Below are 20,651 nucleotides of genomic sequence, written 5' to 3' on the forward strand. Positions count from 1 at the left end.
TTTAAGCAGCAGGGGGTGGATCACCGTGATGCGCTGTTCGCACGCCAGCATGGCCTGGCCAGTATCACAAGATTACATGCGCAAAAACAAAGTGTGGAGACAAACACAAACACTCAATAGAATGTAAACTGGCTGGAAGTGTGTTCATGAATGAGCACTTCAGTGGTTTGACAGTCAGTCTGGGTTGCAGGTGTAACTAACTGGATGGATTAGCGTGTGCTAATGCTGGTTTGCGCAATAGTGAGTGGGGGTTGGGTTATTGAGATTTAATATCACACAGACAAATACTTGCCTACTTTTACAGAAGGGATGGCCAAACCTTTTCCTTCAAGGGATGCATACAGAAAACATTAAAGGATACAATGGCCGGTTTGAAATTATTTCTATTTTACAGGGGGGCAACAAATGGCCCCCAGGCCATAGTTTGGATTGGACACACCTGTTCAATGCCACCCAAGCCACATACACTCACCACAAGTCCCCCACGCAACCTCTGGCAGCCACTGGATAAACGCAGAAGATGGCTAATCGTCAGCCAAGTAGGGAAGAGCTATTGCGCCGCCACGTCACATTCACACGTACACAAAGCACGGCCATATCTGTCTGTAATCAACCAAACCGTGAGACTTACAGAACTAGTAAGGCCCCACGCATACAGAGTGACCCGACCAAACAGGACGATCAGAAGCAAATAATAGTCGATGACTGACCCTCACAGCCCTGCTGGCGAAAAACAATTTGATCTCTGGGGTTCTTATCTGGAAACAATTATTTGAAGTGCCACATATTTTATTTTACTAAACCACAAACAACATGGTGCAACTGTGGAAAAAGCAAAACGGTATATAAAAAAACAATACAACGAGGAAACAGGCGAGACTGAAGAATAGAGCGTAGCTATATGACTAATTTGTTATTCACTGACATGGCGGTGACAGAGACTCTCCGGCTTTGTTTCTTTGCCACAGGTATGAATGAATTTATAAATACAGTTCCATATTATAGTAAAGCAAAACAAATATACAGGTATACCGGTATACTGTATGTGTTGATCAGGTCTGGGGGCAGCAGACTGAATCTCACTTAAGGTCAAAATTCCGGTTTCTGAAACATTCGGAATAACCCCTTTACACCCCTTTGAATAACTCGATTTATACATGACACACTGACAACGTCATGACACAAATAGATGTCATTTCCGCTTGTTACTTTCTACTGTCAATAAAACACATTTATGTCACTCACTGCAGGAATAAAGGAGCCGGTTTCATCCTCGCTCCAAAAGTGTGCTTAGCGCTGCGTCTTGGAGTATCAACACGGTTGTTTACTTCTGCTTGCGTATTTCCGGTGAGTTTCGCGCCAGATGAACGGACTCACAGATATATGTGTCTATACAAAAACTGTCATTTTCACCATAGAGACTAAGGTTGTCACGATACAGTAAGTATTCCCACCTACCGACCTCTGTCAAACGGAAATTCGCTCACCCGGGAAAAAAAACGTATGCATTCAATTTTCTACTCCTATATTACATTAACGATCGATTCCTGACAACGGAAGTTCCGGTATCCGGAACCAATAGCGAAGCCCGCAGTGAGCGCAAACTCAAGCAGTCCATGCTCTATACTACGGAAAAACTTTGACCGCTCCGCCACCGTCGGATCAAACGGAAATTCCCTCACTTGGAAAAAAAACGTATGCATTAAATTTTCTTCCACTATATTACATTAACGATCGATTACTTCCAACGGAAGTTCCGGTACTGTATCCGGAACCCCGAGGGACGCCCGCAGTAGCGTAAACTCAAGCAGCTCCCGCTCGTACTATGGAAAAACTCAGACCGCTCGCTCCGCCATCATCGGATCCAAAACGGCGACATGTAAGTTACTTCTTTGGCATGCGTTTTACTGAAATTGCGAAAGATTTTAAATCTATTCATTTATATTTTTGTCTGTAGTTCAGGCATCCGAACGAAGAAGAACGGTAACGACCGTGAAAGAGAGAGTGAAATGCATCCGATTATGCGAAGCTGGACACAAAGTAAAAAACATCCAGGAGACACTTTGAGTCGGAAAAAGTCAAATCTACGAGAAAAGTCCTGATGTAAAGCCAGCGTCCAGCAAGAGAGCTACGGTTTTGGCATGAAAAATGCTTTTGTATGCACAAGAATCCCCAGACATCAGTGATGATCAATGGGACAGTTTCTTGCAATTAGCAACAAAACTGTATGATACGCAGACAAACATTTTCTTACAGCAAAGAATGAAGCCAACACAACAACTCAAAATAGACTCATTTTTTCCCAAGCCTGAGAGATATAAAATACAGTTAAGTACTGTACTGCATTGGTATTACAGTATTTACAGTATTTTTTCAACAGTATTTGTTATACTGTACTGTATTTTGTTCATATACTTGTACTTTACAGTTTAGTTTTTGTTTATTAAAAATTTTGGGGAAAATATTTTTTGGGGCATTATATTGCTTGTGATCTTACACATGTATTTTGTTAACATACTTGCACGTTCATACAGGACATGTACCGTAGTCGTTTCCCACAAAAGGAAATTCTGTTCTAGAAAAGATTGAACAATGCAAATATGATTCCTTACTGGAGAATACTTACTGTACTGTAATTTCAAACTCCATATCGATAACCAGTAAAATACTCAATACCATTTTCAATACCACGAAGATAAAGAAAATTACAAATATTCTAAAAAGGCAACACAATATTTTTGAACAGGCTAGTTTGGCCCTCCTGCTGCCACAGGACTGGCCATAAAGCAGCAGTAAAACATGGAACGCAAGCGGCGTGAGGAAGTGAGGGCTTTCCTACTGCCGGAGGCTGTCTGCTGGGTACAGTGCACGCGATGGATGCTGCGGGCACGCGCACCATAGTATCGGTACCAGGACATATTAGTATTGTATTCGGATACGGGGTGTAAGTAATAGTATCAATACTTCTGACAACACTTGAAGAGAGAAAATAACATGAAAACGCCGCAGAGAAATCAATGTATTCAGGTTAGGTTCGCTACGGCGAGTACGCGGGATGTCATGCATATAAGTACTTCCTGGATTCAAAAGACCGAGATTTCTTGCGGATAGGATCGAGCATGCGCAGAACACAAAACATTTCCCTGTTCAAAGGAGGTAATCCGATCGCGTTTATATGACCAAATGTACGGGTTAGAAAAGGGATAACCCAGGTGTCTTATCTGGGTTTTGAAAAACCTGACTAAGAGCATATTCAGTTTTTTTGCGCACGTTTACATGGACTTTCAAAACTCAATACTGCCAATATTCAGGTTTTGAAAGGGTTATTGACTGCATGTAAACGTAGTCCTAGTCGTATGTTTGATCGGCGATGTTGTGATGTGATGCGATGCTGTTCCCCCGGCTTTCAATTTTGGAATCTCAGCTCAACTAGTTGCTGGAGGTTGGCCATTCGCGAAAGAGGCACAATCGCTCGACAGCGCAGCTGCCTTTGATGTGCGGCGAAGGGGCTTTCGAATATGCAGGAGAAGACGGCAGAGAGACAGAGAAGGGAAGCATCCCTACATCTTTCTGATTAGTTGTGTGCGCGCCTCACATTACTTCTGCATGGATGTGGATGTAGGTCACACACACACAGACTGACTACACACACACACACACACTCCTTCACATAAGCATACGCCTATACTGTATTGACTCTAACTTCTAAGCTGAACGCTGGCATACCAACGGGGGTCAGAGCTCTCACAGCAAACATTTTACCACTAAAAGTTGCCATACAGAATATCGTCTCTTTCGCGTCCTTTCACGCATTGGAAAAAGCCTTGCCAGATTTCCTGTCAGCATTCATCGGGTCTGCTGGGAAGACTTTGAGGTCGGGGGTTGACAGAGTTGCACATGCCAGCAGAGTGACACTCAAGTGTCACATTCTCTCAATGTAGTGGTTTTTTTCTGCTTTTTTTAAAGTGGCGGCTGTGTTTCCCCGAAGACCTGAAGCCAGTCGGGTATTGTGACCCATTGTTATTTGAGCAGGAGGCGAACGATCCATTCTAGCTACATCTTGCCAAAGTTACTCCGAAAGAGTCATTTAGAAGGTGAATCATCACAATTTAGTGTGACTTCCACATTATAGCTTAACACTGTGTGTTGTTTATGTGTTTGAGTTCTTCCCTTGGAGAACAAAAACAATTGCAACGTCATGCTCATACCTGAAGACTCTACAAACATCCACACAACAGTCAGCGTGTGAGCCAGCCAATTCCTGCATCCGGGGTCTTGATTAGATACTTTTCATGATGCTTTTAGTAAGGACGTGTGCAATAAAATGTGAAATCTGGGTTTGAGGTAAAACTTGAGGTTTGTGATGGTCACCACAAATCAAAGCACACGCAAGCACACCATATGACACATACCCTAACACTTGAGAAAACCTAAAAAGTAAAAACTTTAATCGTATTGCAGACAGAGTAGACCAGTTATTGTTGTTGTTGAAAATAAACTCACTGTCTTAAAATAATGAACTCCCACGTTTGTGGAGCCTGTTTTTACAGCTGCATGGTAACAATTATACTGAGTGAATTTATATTTCCTATGGCATGGCAAAGTATTGTGATTTGTTAATGTGCCCAAAAATGTATATTTTTTTTTCTCGCTAATTAATTTAATGCTGCAGTGTAGGGGAAAAAAAGGAATACACACCAAAGATTAGAATTTAAAAAGCTCAATTAAAGTTAAAGACAATTCTAATAAAATTCAACCACACATTCTAATCACAATTAAAAAAATGTAAAAATTATACCTGTGTATAATAAAAAATATTTTATTATTATTTTTTTTAAAAATCATTTTTCAAAGAGTGTGTACACAGTTACTACTGCTATTGTCGTGCACATCGTGTATAGTGTCATTGGCCTGATCGGTGATGAAGTGCAAAATCCATGCAAAAGCAGTGGTTTTTTTTTTTTTTTTTTTTTTTAGGTCTCAAAAGAATACATTTGATGAATTTATTGTGTTTATGGAAGAGCAAATGCACTTTGTGGGGAACTTGTACACTTGTGTGTACTTTACTGAGCTGCAACAAACTGTAACATTTCGGTGACCAGGCTGGGAAAGGCACCCTCGACTGAAAAGGTTGTATGGACAAGAAGAATGGATGGATGTGCTACAGCCAGAGAAGACTAGAAGAAGATGGATCTACACTGCAGGATCTGCCCAATTCCTATTCAATATCAACAGTATATCCATTTTTTTATTTTTTTTCCATGTACATTTCAAGACACCTAAATTGGAAGTAATTTACTCCAAAAATGTAAAAACCTGAAAGTTCACAACACAGAAGTAATTCATCCATCCATTCACCCATTTTCTGAAGTACTTCCCCTCAATCGGGTGCTGGAGCCTATCCCAGCTTTTGTTGGGCGAACGGCGAGGTACACCCTGAACTGGTTGCCAGCAAATCACAGGGCACAAATTGATACACACTGTAAATCATACAACTATTGAGTGTTACGTAGTCTTCCCCCACCATTGATTTAAATCAGGCTGACCTCCACATTTTTCCACTGGCCGCCATCAACAACTCTTTTGCTGTTTAATGATGGCCACACCTCTAATGTTGCACATTTAAGGTGGCCATATTTTAATGCTTTAAGATTTCGCAGTTTTTTTTTAATCAGTACATTTATTTTGTTTATATGTCACCACGCAGGTACATTTGTTGACGTCAAGCTTGCATTGACGAGTTATATCTTATCCGTGCATTTACGTTGCACTCCCATTAGCAGATCTGATATGATATACATATCCAAATCATGCCACTTGAGAACAAAAGAAGGGAATCAACAGCGTAAATCAACAACATATGTCGAACTGATTCCGGTCTCTATCAATGTTTTCTGCTGTCCGTTTGGCAGACAGAGGGGCTCTCCGGATTCTGTTTTTTTTCTTAGGAACTTTCCTTTTCAGTTTGAGTGAGATGACCCTAAAGTACTTGGAAGAAAGTGCCTTAGAAGAAAATGCTTATAAAAGGTGTCTTAACCTGCCTTTAGCAAAGACTACTCGTGATTGGGGACCGACTGATTAATTGGCCGGCCAATTATGGCCCTTGAAACACTGGCCAAAATAATTGGCCAAATGGCTGGTTATTTGCCAGTTGTTTTGACCTGTATGATATGATCTATTCAGGCCCACTAGTTGAAACAAGGCATTCTGATTAATATTGCGTATGTGGGATATGAGTTGAGCAGTAAAATCTAGCCATCTCAGAGGGCGGCCATTGTGTCACTTCTGTCGACTGAAAATGACATCATAGTTGCTCAAGGCTCAGATTACGACCAATCACAGCTCACCTGTTTTCTGAAGCTGAGCCATGATTTGTCATTATCTGAGCCCTGAGCAACTGTGATTGATTTTCAGTCGACAGAAGTGACAAAATGGCCGCCACCTGAGATGGCTAAAAACGGGTGGATTTTGCTGCTAAACTCATATTCCACAAGCGCAATATTAATAAAAATGCCTTGTTTCAACTAGTGGGCCTGCATAGAACATATTCCTGGAAAAAAATGTGGGGTTGACTACCCTCCTTCAAAAAAAAAAAAGAAAAGAAAAAAAAGGGGATATTTTATACACTATAAATGTTTTCATTAATCAGGTGCTTCACCTGTACTTTTTTTCTGCCCAAAATCAGCATCGGCCTAAAAAAAAATCATTTACGGCATCAACATTTAGAGCAACAGGCCACCAACGAAGTTTACTGCAGTTTCACCCTATAAACTTACATCAGTAAAACATGCCGTCACATGAAGACGTTGGTTTGGCAAAGTGCCGTTGAATCCAATTCAAACAGCGCTTTCTGTCTGAAAGGAAGCACCTTTTCATCTCGCCTTGACCCGATGATGTTTTTCGCAAAGGTTAACTAAAAGCCGTGCAAAAGGTTGGAAGATTTGACTTTCCAAAGAGGCCCAAACACGGCTTCAAATAAACAAGTCCCTGAAGGGATCTTCCTCTTCCCTTATGACCTCATCTTTGCCCTCAATGCTATTTCAATTTATTTCCACTTCTGGCTGGAAAAGGTTTGTTATCTCGACATAGTCACCTCACCTACACAGTCAGTCCTCTTAAACCTGAGCTGCCTCTGTTTGCACTTGGGACATGAACTACACGTCTCTCCAAGTAATGAAAGACAAACAGAGGCCGCCTCAACCAAACATCACCCTGCTGTCCTAAACAAACACACATTAACAACATAAACACAAACACACAAAGATGCTTGTTTACCGCCTGAGCTTCCGTTCACACTCTCTGTGCTGGACTGCAAAGGAGTGGTCCTGTGGCGGAGGGGGCGAATGGTGCTGGGGCTTCCCACTGGTGTCAAGGTACCGGTCCCGTCGCTGCGGGAGAAGATGCCGCTGAAGAAGCGTACCAGCCTCCTCTCACTGGAACGACTTCCGCCTCCTCTCCGAAACGGGAGCGCCGCCCTGTCCTTGTGTGCAGCCAGAACCTGCAGGTCACTGTTATCCAGCGTGCGATTCTTACCGCCGTGCGCACTCTCCCAGCGGCTACTCTCAAACACGGGGTCTGTCTTGTTCAGGATGGCACCGACTTCCAGCGTCCGGCTCTTCTCTATGGTGCCGAGGCGAGGGCGGCTGGCGGGGCTCTGGAGCATGACATCGACTCGGGTGACCTTCGGGCCCTCGGACGCCAGATCGCGCTCTGCGCGAGCAGAACTGCTGTTGTGTTTGTCCTTCAGGAGTGCTTGCAAACGTAGCCGCTCGCTGCCCGTCCAGTGCCGAAAGCTGAAACTGCGGCGCAGCAGGCCGGGGGGATCCTGCTGAGGTGGCGTCTCCGGTGTTGGTGTTGTCCCGTTTAAAGGTGCCATTCCATTTAAGTGTGGCGTTGTGCCGCCGTGGTCTAATGACTCAGGGCTCTTCTCCAAACTCTTTGACTTGAAAAGTCTTTTCATCTTCATTACGCCACTACTCACCACCCTGCCGGGAGAGTCTGTTCTGGCACAAATGTCCTCCTCAAGTCTGGGAGAAGGTGTCGGGTCCTGCGAACTGCTAAACGTGCTGGTGTTTTTCTTTGTCATTTGAACCTGCTTCTTGCGGGCCAGTTTAAGCCTCCCCAGCTCCAGCTGGCCAGTGCTGTAAGTCCTAAAGTTCCTCATGTGGCTTTGTGATGACAAATCATCTGATTCGTCCTCCACTTCCTGCACTTGTTCTAGCAGACCACTGCGCTGGGCCTCCAGCGAGGCTTGCTGCCTGAAGACCCCCATTTTTGGCTTTTCCTGTGTTCCATCTACATCCTCTAATGTCTCCTTCTTCACCAGCGTGAGGGAGATGCGGTACACCGTTTTCCTCTGAGCTGTCCCTCTCTCCATCCCTTCTGAACAGTTCCCATCCAGAAGGAACATGGCTGAAATCCCAAGCCCTGCCTCAGAAACTCAGAACATCTTCTAAAAAAGTCTCCATTAAGATCCCATGCGGTCACTTCCTTACAGGCAGCAGATGTCTCACATGGCTTAACCATTTATGTGCACATTTCTCAACATGCTCAACTAGTTGAACAGCACCAGTGACGAACACTATTGAGTGACTTTCCCATCATCCAGAGGCGCAAAAAGCGGACAGGAAATACATTCCGCCTTCATCCCAGCAGAATTCAGTTGGCCACGCAAACTCTTCCACCCCTAAAAAGGAGGAGGAAAAACAGCGCGCAGGTGTCCTCGCCTACTGGAGCTCGCAGCTCTCCCTTCCTTCGTTGCGTGTCCCGCTGTCAATGCGGCGCGATTCCAAAACTAGAAGCTTAATTTCATTCACCGGGTGCGCGAAGGCGTCGTGTCCCATTGTGCGCGTGCACGCGCCCGCTGCGCCGCCAGACCAGCGTCTTTCACCTCCACTCGGCTGTCATTCTTATCAAAATAAGCTTCATAGCAAGATGATGGCCGTCATCAACCCTTCACAACAGTCCCGATCCCGTCGCCTCCATTGCACTCTCAGCTGTACGCGCGCGCGCACGCACTCAGGCACACGCACACACAGCGTGCACGCAGCGGCACTGATAAAACACGGGGCGGATTTCCAAGCAGTGTTGCCAGCCTAGATGTTTAGCGGCCTTTGACTCCTCTCCCCGCTAGTAACGGTTTTTCCATTCAAGATAAAAACTCGACCTACTTAGCATGACCGATTGCCGCATGCGTTTGTTACGATTTCCTCTTCAGACATTTTGTCCCGGATGAGGCTGCCCGAAAGCCATCTCGGGTTTTACGTTGTACTGAAAGGGGCCGAATCTGCTCGTTCTTCCTGCTGTCAGTCAAGTTTGTCGGGAACGCCCTCAGCAGCCGTGCAAGTTATCCAAGCAGCTCAACTTGGCTTCTGTTTCGACACAAACATGTCATGCCTGGTGTAAAGATGCCGAGTGAACGGTTGAATGCATACTTCTGACAAGGGGGAGGAGGAGAGGGAAAATTTTGTCGGATTACTAATTTGTCTGTCACGTTTCAGGGATGGAGGACCCAAATGCCGGGAGGCAGGAGAAGCAGGGGGTACTGAAGAAAATATTTATTAACAAAAACGAGGACAAACAAATCTTGAAAAGTCCAAAACTCAAAGTAGCAAAGAAACACTAAGAAACAAAACATAACACTGGGAGAAACAAAACAACCTGACAGCAAAAAAATAGGAATTTAAATACAAGCATACTGACAAGACAACGAGAAACACCTGGACGAGACACACCAAGGTAGGAGGGAGCTGATTGGCTAACACAACATGAATGCAGACAGGTGGACACAATCATTGACGAGAAAGACATGGAAATACTGAGAAAACTAAACTAAAAAAGCCCAAACATAACATTGTCTTATCAAAATTAGCCACTTTCCCTTTCAATTTTGCTCCGCTTCAAGTGGAGGGTGAGAGACTCACACATAAAAATGGGACAAATGGCAGCGCGGGCCACCTCACCTTGTGTTTAACGCATTAAGGCCTTAAGCGCCTGGCTGAACATCTCCCCAAAACGTGTGGGCGACTATTGAATCACCCTCTTTAACCTGAGGTTCTCTCAGAAATTCAACAACTACAAAATAATTGATATCTCAGCCCTTGTAGCAGATTGAAACATAATTCCAAAAGAGTGTGAGGGCTTAGGCGTGGCTTTTATACGGGCCTGAGTTTATTATTGTTTACCGTTTCAAATGATGTAAAAAAAAAAAATGTCCATGCAAGAGAAGCACTATTTTTGCTTTAAATCGAATGGTAATTATTACCATCCTCTATTCTGTTACTGTAATAATAATAATGTATTTCATGATTCATATGTTAGATTTTTCCTAATTAGGCTTGTTAGCTTTATTAGCTTGTGGGTTTAGCTTTAGCTTTTTCCATATCTAGGCCCAACTTGCTTGGTGTGCTTTGCTTCCAGATATGTATGATGATGGCTCACGCACACGCACGCACACGCACACACACACACACACACACACACACACACACACACACACACACACACACACACACACACACACACACACACACACACACACACACACACACACACACACCCACGCACAAAACAAGTTCAGAGTGTTTCAGCTGCTTTCGCTACCCTTTTCCCTTAGAACTGGAACACCCTATTTAGTGTTCATTTTGCGATATTTACAGCACTTAAACAGGGACTTTTTTGGGGGCGGAGCTTATCAGAGATAGTGGTGTGCGCCCACAACAGCTATTGTCTCCTTTATTTCCACTTTCCACCCGCTTATTATTTTTGCATCGATGTTAACTGTTCGTACTATTACATTACTTGAACTGCGCCCCCCCCCGAGAATATAGAATAACAACAACTTTGTACGTCCCAGGCTGAAGAGGTCAGAGTTTGAGAGCAGGTGACTCATCTCACTCAAGGTGAAATTCTGTGTCGAAGCACAAAATCATATTGTACTATGTCAAAATCAGTCCTGCTGATATGTTCAATATGCAAGGTCACTTTCAAGGTGTAAATTCAAAATGGGATGCACTGAACATGGTGAGGCCAACGTGAAGTGCAGCCTCTTGCTCAGTTCACTCATTCATCCTTTTAATGTTCACCGTGTCGTGTTACAACGACACATGCACACCTGAAAGGCTGCAGCGGCAGGAGGTACATCATCTCCCTCCCCCATATTGCCACACCCCCTGGAGACAGTAAAAATGGGTCAGTCAGCCAGCGATGGGAAGAGGGGGAGGGCAGGTTGAGAAAGATCCAATGCTCCCATGAAGATGCTCATCAACACCAGTGACATCAAAACAAAACAAATTCATACTGTGGAAGCTTCACATTTTCACAATAATAGCAATCAATTTGGGTAGAAGAAGAGAAGAGGAGAGGAGATTCAAGCCTGTCGCCCACCAAGTTTAGACACGGGAAAATCGCTATGGTAACCAGCCGGCTGCTTTGGGTGATAACTGCTCCAAGACGATTTCTGTCAAATGTAGCCGTCTCCCTTCATTAGCATCCTTCGCTCCATGGTTGCTTCATGAAAGGTTCAACGTAAAATTGTGGATGACATTTCGCAGCTGATCTGCAAGGCCGCCCATTTGGTCCGAGGCAAGAGAGCAACACGGTGCAGCAAGCTCCAGCGGCAACAAATCCACCAATACAACAAATACATTAGTAATGTGCGTGACCTACTTCTCGTGGCCCACATCTTCCCTCAGCTCACCACCGGAACCCCCCGCAGAGTTTGCTCCCTTGAATGCTTGACACAGCTTGAAGGTTATTATTCATCTTTTGTTCCGGCTACTTAAAAAAACTTCCAACAAACGTGAAGCTCAAACCGTTTTCATCATCACTGACCTCAACACTCTATGAGAGAAATTTACATTCCGTTGGTGTGCTTGCTTCTCACCTCTTTGGAACATTTGACCTTATCACTTATAGCTGGAAAATTCTGCACTCTAGACCACACAATTCATCCGCAGAAGAATACAAGGTTATAATTGTTGTTTATGGAATTATTAAAAAGCAATAGCTCCACATGATCAGAAATCGCAGCATGCTCAGGCTGCACATGCAACTACCTGCTGCCACCTGCTGAGCATCCTCCAGTAGTGCACTTCATCTGGACATAGCGTGGACTCCGCCTAACACTCCATCCATTCATTCTCTGCAGCATTTATCCTTGCTGGGATCGCGGGCACGCTGGAGCCTATTCCAGCTGTCTATGAGCGAGAGCCAGGGTAAACCCTGAACCGGTGGCAAACCAATCACAGGGCGCAAATAGAGAAATATCCGTCCAGACTCACACCTATGGACAATATTCACTTTAATGAAATTCGGTTTAGGGTAATGTTACCCAAAAGAGATTACATTTATTCCCAAAGAACTACATCAAGAGATGCTCTGAAAGCTGCCGCAGAACACATGGCCAGACAGAGCTACGATCGCCACAAGATGTCGTTGCTGGATTTAAGGAATGCTTACTAAAAATAAAGGGAGCTGAACTCCAGCCGGTTGCAAATACACGTGGACGAGGGCACAGGGACCAGAATGAAAAGGAGAAGAAAAAAAATGGCAGTGAGGGTGGGGAGCCACATGCAGTGTGACATGTTTGGACTGTGAACATTAAAATGAAGATCAAAAAACCATTGGAAATTCAATCAAGAATTCTCACAAGATTCAATACATGTAGTCTAACGCGGTCTAAAATACAGAAAGACAGAGATGTAAAATACTTGTGCAGTGACCGAAGTGAACAACTTTGCAGGTTCTAAAGGTAGGGATGCTACCTTGTATGTTTGGCTCTTGAAAAAACATACTTAGTGTTCATGTCGTATTCCATCTGCAATGTACATTGTCTTCTGGCAATTCTTGTCTTTCAGGGGAAATCTCATCTTCCCACACTTTTCAGACTTTTCTGTTCCCCCATAAAGCTTTGTTGTTGGAGGCGTGGCTCCAGGGATCAGATTTCATTCCACAAAAATAGTGCACCATATAGTGAGTTGGCTATTTTGCAGTGTGGTTGGAATGTGAAGAGAGTTGAGGTTATTCCCTACATGCTGCCCTCAATGTAGTTTAAGAAGTAGTGAACAAATGGTGGTTACTAGAAAATAAAATAAATACCATCATGTATTTCACCGACTTTACTTTTACGGAATTACAAATTCATGATTTGTGGTGCCAAAATGTCTTGGACATAAAAAGAGCAAAACATCACAACACAGATTACCATTAAGTGTTTTGTTTGTATTTTAATTCGCAAAGTAGCCTAATGAGGAAGTCAACCCAAACATTTTTTTCATGACTATGTTCTATGCAGGTCCACTGGTTGAAACAAGGCATTCTGATTAATATTGCATTTGTGCAATACGAGTTAAGCAGCAAAATCTAGCCATCTCTCGACTGAAAATGACATCACAGTTGCTTAGGGCTCTGCTGACGACCAATCATGGCTCAGCTTCATAAAACAGGTGAGCTGTGTGATGTGTGAAGTGTGATGTCACTTTTAGTTGACAAAAGTAACAAAATGGCGGCCCCCTGAGATGGCTAAAAACGGGTGGATTTTGCTGCTTAACTCTGATTTCACAAACACAATATTAATCAGAATGCCTTGTTTCAACCAGTGGTCCTACATAGAACATATTCTTGAAAAAAATGTTTGGGTTGACTTCACCTTTAAAACAATATAATACAGGAAAATATCCTTTATTGATCACCATTAGGGAAATGCAGGTGTTACTTTTTTTGTTCACAAAAGCTGACCGAACGTTGATCCAGTATGCTGTAATTGCATAACAGCAATGATGTAATTAAGGGCATACCTGAGTAGTCTAACTCACCCTTAATGAGGGACGGCACAATACATTTATGTCAGGCTGGTAAAGTGGTATCTGTGTCGTAGTATCAGAGCTTTTTGCCAAGTCGGAGTACAGATGCAAGGTATCGGCATCCCTAATTTAAACAGCCAGTAGACACAAGAAATGCAACAACTTCCACAGAAAAGCAACAACTCAAATGATAAATATTAACAACAAATAGTTATAACGCCAAGCCTACCCTGCGTAATTATTTGGACCGCAATACATTGCATGTCTCCCAAATCACCTTGGCGGCTGGTTTTGCAGAGCGCCCGCTTGCCACCCTCACAGGAAGATGCAAGAGCATTGTTACGCTGAGGACAGGAAGTCTATTTTTATACCTGCATGTGATCCGTGTGGGACCTGCCTCTGCTATTGTTTGGGTCAGTGTCCGGCGCTTCCCTTCATAGGGGAGTGTTTGGAGAACAGGGAAGCGAGCGGCCTTTTGCAGCTGCAACTGCCGACGTGACGCTGATGCAGACAACCAGCACAGCTTCAATCAGGAAGGCAAAAGTCAGCTCATTTGGTGGCCTGTGAGTGCCCTTCAACTCCCCAGTTCCACTATACACTATATACACTGATACTGGATGGGGCCTTCAAGTCTACCCACGAATTTACCGCCTTCTGAGGTAGCATCTGAGGTGTAATGCTGCCACTCTGTAAATGGAGTGTGAGGTTTAACAGCTGAGACTCACAGCCTTGCGCCTTTGTGTCTGAAAACAACATGGAAGCGGCCAGAGATACTGATCAGCTTAAGTTCAGTCATTTGTTTGTTTGTGTTTTGACTTGTCGGTCGACGCTCACACTCTCCGCTCAAAAATGTGCTGATTTGAGGCCATTAGGTGGTTCTACGGTGACAGCGTCAGCTCATAATCTTGAAGGACTCTTTGTGCAATCCCTTTGACCTTTCGCTCCCATTTGTTTAATTACTTTTTTATTTTTTTATTTATTTAATTTAAACATGACAGGCGACCCATAACGGATCATGCGGACACCTGAGTGACATCAGTACTGTGGCGCAGAGCGGAGTCACCTTACTGCTTGACCATCAGGAGAGGACAGTAAGGATACATGCTACTGGGAGTAATAGTGAGTAGGGGTGGACAATATGGGCGATAAAAAATACATACATACACACACATACATACATACATACATACATAGAGTATATACATATGCATATATTTTTTTCTTCAAAAAACTCAACGGTAATTTGACGAGATTGTACAAAAAAAATACTGTAAATGTGTACTTGCTTCACAATTATGGATAGACAGCATCTCTGAACAACAGCTCTTGTTTATTTTTTTTCTATTTGTTTTTTTGGTGAATATATTTGTCACTTAAATGTCTCCAAAATGACAGATATCATGACATTTTCAGCTGCGATAAGTCCTGGTCGACCACTGCCAACTACTACAGCAATCAGAATGAGAAAGAAAGGGTGTATCAATAGATTTCTGATGAATATTTCTGGGAATTGATTTCATCCAGTTTCTCCATCGTGAGGGATGTGTATTTTGCAAAGGTCTACCGTTTCCAGCTACTTCAGCAGTCAGAATGAAAAAATAAATCTCTTATTTGATATGTGGTGATTTGTGCCACGTATGTCAGCCTGGAATATGTAATTTGTGGACGGTCCTTAACACAGATGGTCAGCGAGATACAGCGTTTAGCACAGTTACTGCATATCGTCGCTGTCCTAGAAAAAACATGCATGTCCAATCTTGTCATTTTTTTAAATTTCAACATGAATGGGATGCCTGTAACACAGAGACCCCATTGACATAAAAAGAAAAAAATGGACAAAAGTGTTTTTCACAGGACGATATGCATTTGTAGTGACAACAAATGCAGCTGCGATCTTTTGACGAGAGCTTCTGAAATTGTCCTGCACATACAACACATGCGGTATAGTCGCAAATGTAGCTATGATGCAGAGTACGAGCGTGTAACAACGGAATGTTAAGTGAAAATCAAACATCCGGTCAACTTTTACTCGCTCGCATAAATGCAGGTGATGGTGGCGTGAGTGATGTCTCGCCAACGTTTACTTGCTTTGTCAATGGAATGACGTGTGTTTGCTCATCTCGGCGAGGGTTTTCTCAGTGAGTTGAGCAGCTTTATTTATATTTGATTGTAGCTCTACGTAAATTCTGTTTATAAGATGTCTATTGTCAGTAAACATAGGTTATTGCAAAACATTCCTTCCTGTGAGGGGAGACCAGTACTGAAAAAAAACAAATGACGACATAAGTGACTAGTCAATATCCATCAAATTACTGTCAACTTAAAAGAATCTGAAGTCACGAAAACCCCTCAAATATAGACACGGCCACATGTCAAGACTGGATTTATTCACGCAGGCGGGGCGTCATCGTGCATTGTCACGCAAAACAAGGGGATTGAAAGAAAAGAAAATGCCAGTCAAGCGTTGGGCCTCATGCTTGGAAAGGGAGGGGAGATTTGTGATGCCACAGAACACAGGGTTTAAGAGACAAAGACTCAAGACTCGGCAGGGTGTCTGGAACGATCACAGATTGGACAGAGTAGCACATCGGCAGCATTCACAATCTTTGATGTACGCTAATATGTTGCTAAAACAACAACCGCACTGACAGAAAACACGTCAACATTGAGAATCGCCCTCATACTTCTCAGACACTCGCGTCTCGTATGAAGACCCGCTTGTAAACGAGTGTCTGGCGGGCGGATTAAGGAAAAGGAAAAGTGGTGTTTGCCGCTAATCCCAGCTCTCTTTGATTTACCATCAGTTGGTAACAGGAGCAGGTGACCTCCGACCTAAATTTGACCTACGGGTTTAGCTACATGCTGCCGAATTGATGACTTCACACAGCTGAAAGCCAACCATATATTAAACTGATGACAGTTGTCTGTACCTCAATGTTGTCTTGTTATCTTTCTTTAAGTGCGCTTGGCATTCTCTTTACATGCAGACCTGGGTTCTCTGTGCCAGGGCATGTCAGCAACATGCCCGTTTACACATTGGTTTCATGGACATTAGCCGGATTACATCTCTCATGTTAATCTAGGAATCAGTTTCATGTCCGGACAAATGTTTCATTCCTTTTGGTTTTGTTTTCGGGGGATTATTACAGTTGTTGATGCATCTTTTATTGTGCCCATTGTTCTTGTGTCGCTCAATCCCTCTACCCTAAACTGTCTTCTCTCGACCCTCTGTCCCTCTACTGAGTCGCTCCTTCTTATCCTAACCAATCGCCCCACAAAGTGCAATGGAAATAACACTGACGTCAAATGCATATCAACATGCTACCGCCGCCGTTGCAATATGACCACTGCGCCTGGATGAGCATTAGAATCCGCACATCACAACTCCGCCGAGCACTCACTTGGCTTTATGTGCAGGGAAGAGGGCCTGCAGGGCACCAGATGATGATGCGCAGAAAATACACAAGCACTTAACTGAGAGGAACTGAATGTCTGCGCTTGGCCCTAATCTGCATGGGGGTGGGGTTTCGGCAGGCATTATGGACAAAAGGTGCAGAGATTTCAGCCACTGTATTACACAAGTGATGCTTTACAAATAAACAATCCTCCATCATTGCAAATGTTAAAGGACACATTCCTTTCCTACTTTCTTTTCCTCAAAAAGATTAAATCAAATGACGCTTTCCTGCTGTTTTGGCATTTCGTAGCACCATTAACGAGTCAGTTTGTAGGCTCAATAATTCACTCAAAGAACATGGAAGAAAACAAACGAAGCAGCGCTTAATGCCATCTGATGGTCCTCATGCACAAACCACGAAGACCAATCAGGACAAGGACATGACTCACTGGCAATCTGCATGTTGGACCAAACAACTGCAGCAGAATTTGCAGACAATGTGACTTATACTGAATTGTCAAAGGCATGATGGGATAAGATGTTCTAATTTAGATTGCAAACGTTCACAATTCGCTCCCATATGACATGAACAGGGCTTGGGGTCATATTATGTCTGGGATGTATCGGACACTTTGGTATGTGTCCATTGTGAGTATAATCAAGTTTGTGTAGTCAAGGGTGTTAAAACGCAAGAAGGATAGAGGATTTTTTTTTTAAAGGCCCACCATTAGTGTGGTGTGAGTGCCTACATTGTGCATTAGGTCCATAATTACAAATCAATAGCCTAGTTTACCAAAAAGTGGGTGGCTTTATGGTTTAATATTTCCCAGTGAATGCACTCTCTTTCTTGCATTTTAACATAACGTTCATGCAGCTACTACAAAAGCTTTTCCATGTTCCTGACAGATATCGCTATCTCCTAACATGATTGCCACATCCCACAATGCAGCACAATTTCCAAAGTGTTCATGAAAGAATTCCTAAGCAGCTCTTTGAAGCAGATGGATCAGCGGGTCCTGTCCTACCTTCAATTGCGATGACATGCTCCCGGATTTGGTTCTGAAGCATGGGCTCGTCCACCCGCTCCAGCAGCTCGTAGATGGAGTAGATGTTGGGATGGACGGACTCGAACCTCTGGATCTCGGCCCGGATGGCGGCCGAATTGGCGAGGTGCTGCTGGTAATTCATCACCGCTGGGGACTTCCTCCAGGTGGGTGGGACGTTTTCTGAAGAACTGAACACACATTTACAAATTGAAGTGAACACATATACAGCCATGCCTTCTATTCCTAACCATGATGACCACGATCGTACTCACATCCACTGAGCAGTGCCGTAGCTACTGGCCGCTGAGGGCACTCGGTCCCCGCCGTCTCCTGGCTCCTGCCTCAGGGGCGCTGACAGATGTGCAGCAGCCTGTGCAGGACTTCTCCATGTCTCGACTACCAGGAGAGGAAAGGAGGAGGACAGTGGCGCCGATTTATGGGATTCAAAACAAGATTCCTGAGCCACGTCCAGTCAAGAGGAGTACTGCACAACGGCCTTGCGGCTAGCAGGCTACGGTAGCTCCTAGCTGGACCCCGGCTAAAGCTAACTAGCAAGCCGTAGCTTCCCAGTTTGTGGGAGCTTTTCAAATAAAGTCGCTTTGGAGAGCAGCAAACACGAGTCTCGCTAATATTTTACCGACACAAAACATCTGGTTTTAGAACAGCTGCTCGGTGGGTCCTACCCGGAGCGGTTCGTTCGTGTCTGTTCCCTTCCGGCCCTTCACTTCTATGTATCCGTCGCTCGACGCTCAGTCTCGTGAGCTCGCTGGCGAAAACCACTCCAGTTCCCTTAGAAGTGGTCAGTTGGCAGGGTTTGTTGGGTTCCGTTCGGCCGCTGTCCCGTCCCGTGCACCGAGGTCCATCCCCGGTAGACTGGATCCACAGCACAAACGAAGGTGGAACAACCGTTATTCCCCACATTGTGCTTCCTGTTAGTGCTGTGCAATTTCAAAATAAACATCCAGGCGTATGTCGAGTTTCAAAATACAACTTACACTTATCAGACTCATCGTGCACCCTTGTAAAACTCCAATTAGCGTTGTTACAGTGGTGCCATTCCAACATTAGTCTTTAGCAATGCTCATAATGGGACTATTGAACAAGGTTCATCACGTCTTCCTGGAGACGAGCAATAACATCCACTTATCCACTTCCGCTGGGATTCGTGTGTTACGTCACATCCTTTAAAACATGAGTAAAGGTGTTGTCATATCACTTAAAAGTGTTTCTATAAACTGTTGTGCCCCTAGCATGGCACAAGCATAAGCTTTTTCTATCTTTGCTGTTTTTTGTTTGTTTTTTCTTTTCTTTTTCCTCCTTTATATTTATTTCTCTGTATTTTTTACTGTTATCTTTACTGATTGTTCAAGTTGTTCTTATTTGTACAGGTTACTACAATTGCTCCTTATTTACAAATGTTGACTTTTGCAATAAAGAAGGAGAAAAAAAGTGTTGTCATATCACCAGAGGGGGCAAAGCACTTAAGTAGAAGTGTAGATATTTGTGTAAAAAAAACAAAAAACAAAACACTCTGGTAAAAGTCAAAGCCCATATTCAACTCATTTAGTCAAAAGCAAAAAATAAAACGTACAGACTGAAATGAGTGAAAATTATTTATTCAGTTATTTTACTGTGACTCTTGATAATTTGGCACAAAAAATACACTAGTTAGTTTTGTCTGCTATTAACTTACAGTTGTGATCGTATTGAGAAGAGAAAAAAAGTAGCTAACGTTGGCTCAGGCTTTTCTGCTTAAGAGAAAGAAAGTAGCTAACGTTGGCTCAGGCTTTTCTGCTTTCTGCAATGTGTTTTTTCAGATTAGACATTTTTTTAACGATGGCACAAGACGCATTCGCCATGAATCACTCTTGCCAAAATTGTCCCCCCCCCCCAAAAAAAAATCTCTTTTAAAAGGCCATGGATGAGAAACACCTTGCTTCTCCAAATATGTTGGTCATAGTTGTTAATGCTTCCCGGTTTCCATTCCTTCGTGTTGCTGCTGTTCTTTAAACTGTAAACTTCACACTCTGGTCATGGTCCCTCACGCACAGGCCACAGTCGGTCTCTGTTATGACTCTTTGAAGTTGGCCAATTTGGCAGGTCAACTTGATGCTAGGGGCGAACGCATTCTGTGTATACAATAGATTTGTTGAGATTCACATGGCTGACTTCCATGTAACTGGCATGTAATCAAATTATACTCAGTCAATACCCCCTTCACAATTGCCCAAGTCGAGTGGAGTCTGCTTATGAATGAAATGTTATACTGTATCCTTTCTGCACATGTACACTTTAAACACACACACACAAAAGGTTGGCATGTGCTGACTTTCATCTTTTATTAGAAAACAGAGGATGACACGAAACAGGCAAAAATCCCCAAATGTCTATTGTGTGCATGCTGGT

General features: G+C 43.6%; 1 protein-coding gene across 4 annotated transcripts in view; it reads right to left on the reverse strand.

Annotated features, from left to right (window-relative positions):
- agap1 (ArfGAP with GTPase domain, ankyrin repeat and PH domain 1) overlaps positions 1-19,171 on the reverse strand; it is a 70,741-nt gene extending 51,570 nt beyond the window's left edge. For 2 of the 4 annotated variants that reach the window (XM_086030420.1, XM_086030335.1), the window contains exons 1-3: positions 18,929-19,171; positions 18,518-18,641; positions 18,225-18,433 (exon numbers count right to left, since the gene is read on the reverse strand). In XM_086030420.1, coding sequence (XP_085886546.1) covers positions 18,225-18,433; positions 18,518-18,641; positions 18,929-19,166 — 571 coding nt within the window. In that variant the 5' untranslated portion in view covers positions 19,167-19,171. Of the gene's footprint in view, positions 1-7,275; positions 12,178-18,224; positions 18,434-18,517; positions 18,642-18,928 lie in introns of those variants that run through there. The other 2 variants (XM_086030187.1, XM_086030257.1) reach the window with 2 other exon arrangements.
- Positions 19,172-20,651: the final 1,480 nt, after the last annotated feature.

The sequence above is a fragment of the Filicampus tigris genome, chromosome 1 (genome assembly GCF_054856515.1).
Source record: "Filicampus tigris isolate MCC_2025a chromosome 1, RoL_Ftig_1.0, whole genome shotgun sequence".
Lineage (NCBI taxonomy): Eukaryota > Metazoa > Chordata > Actinopteri > Syngnathiformes > Syngnathidae > Filicampus > Filicampus tigris.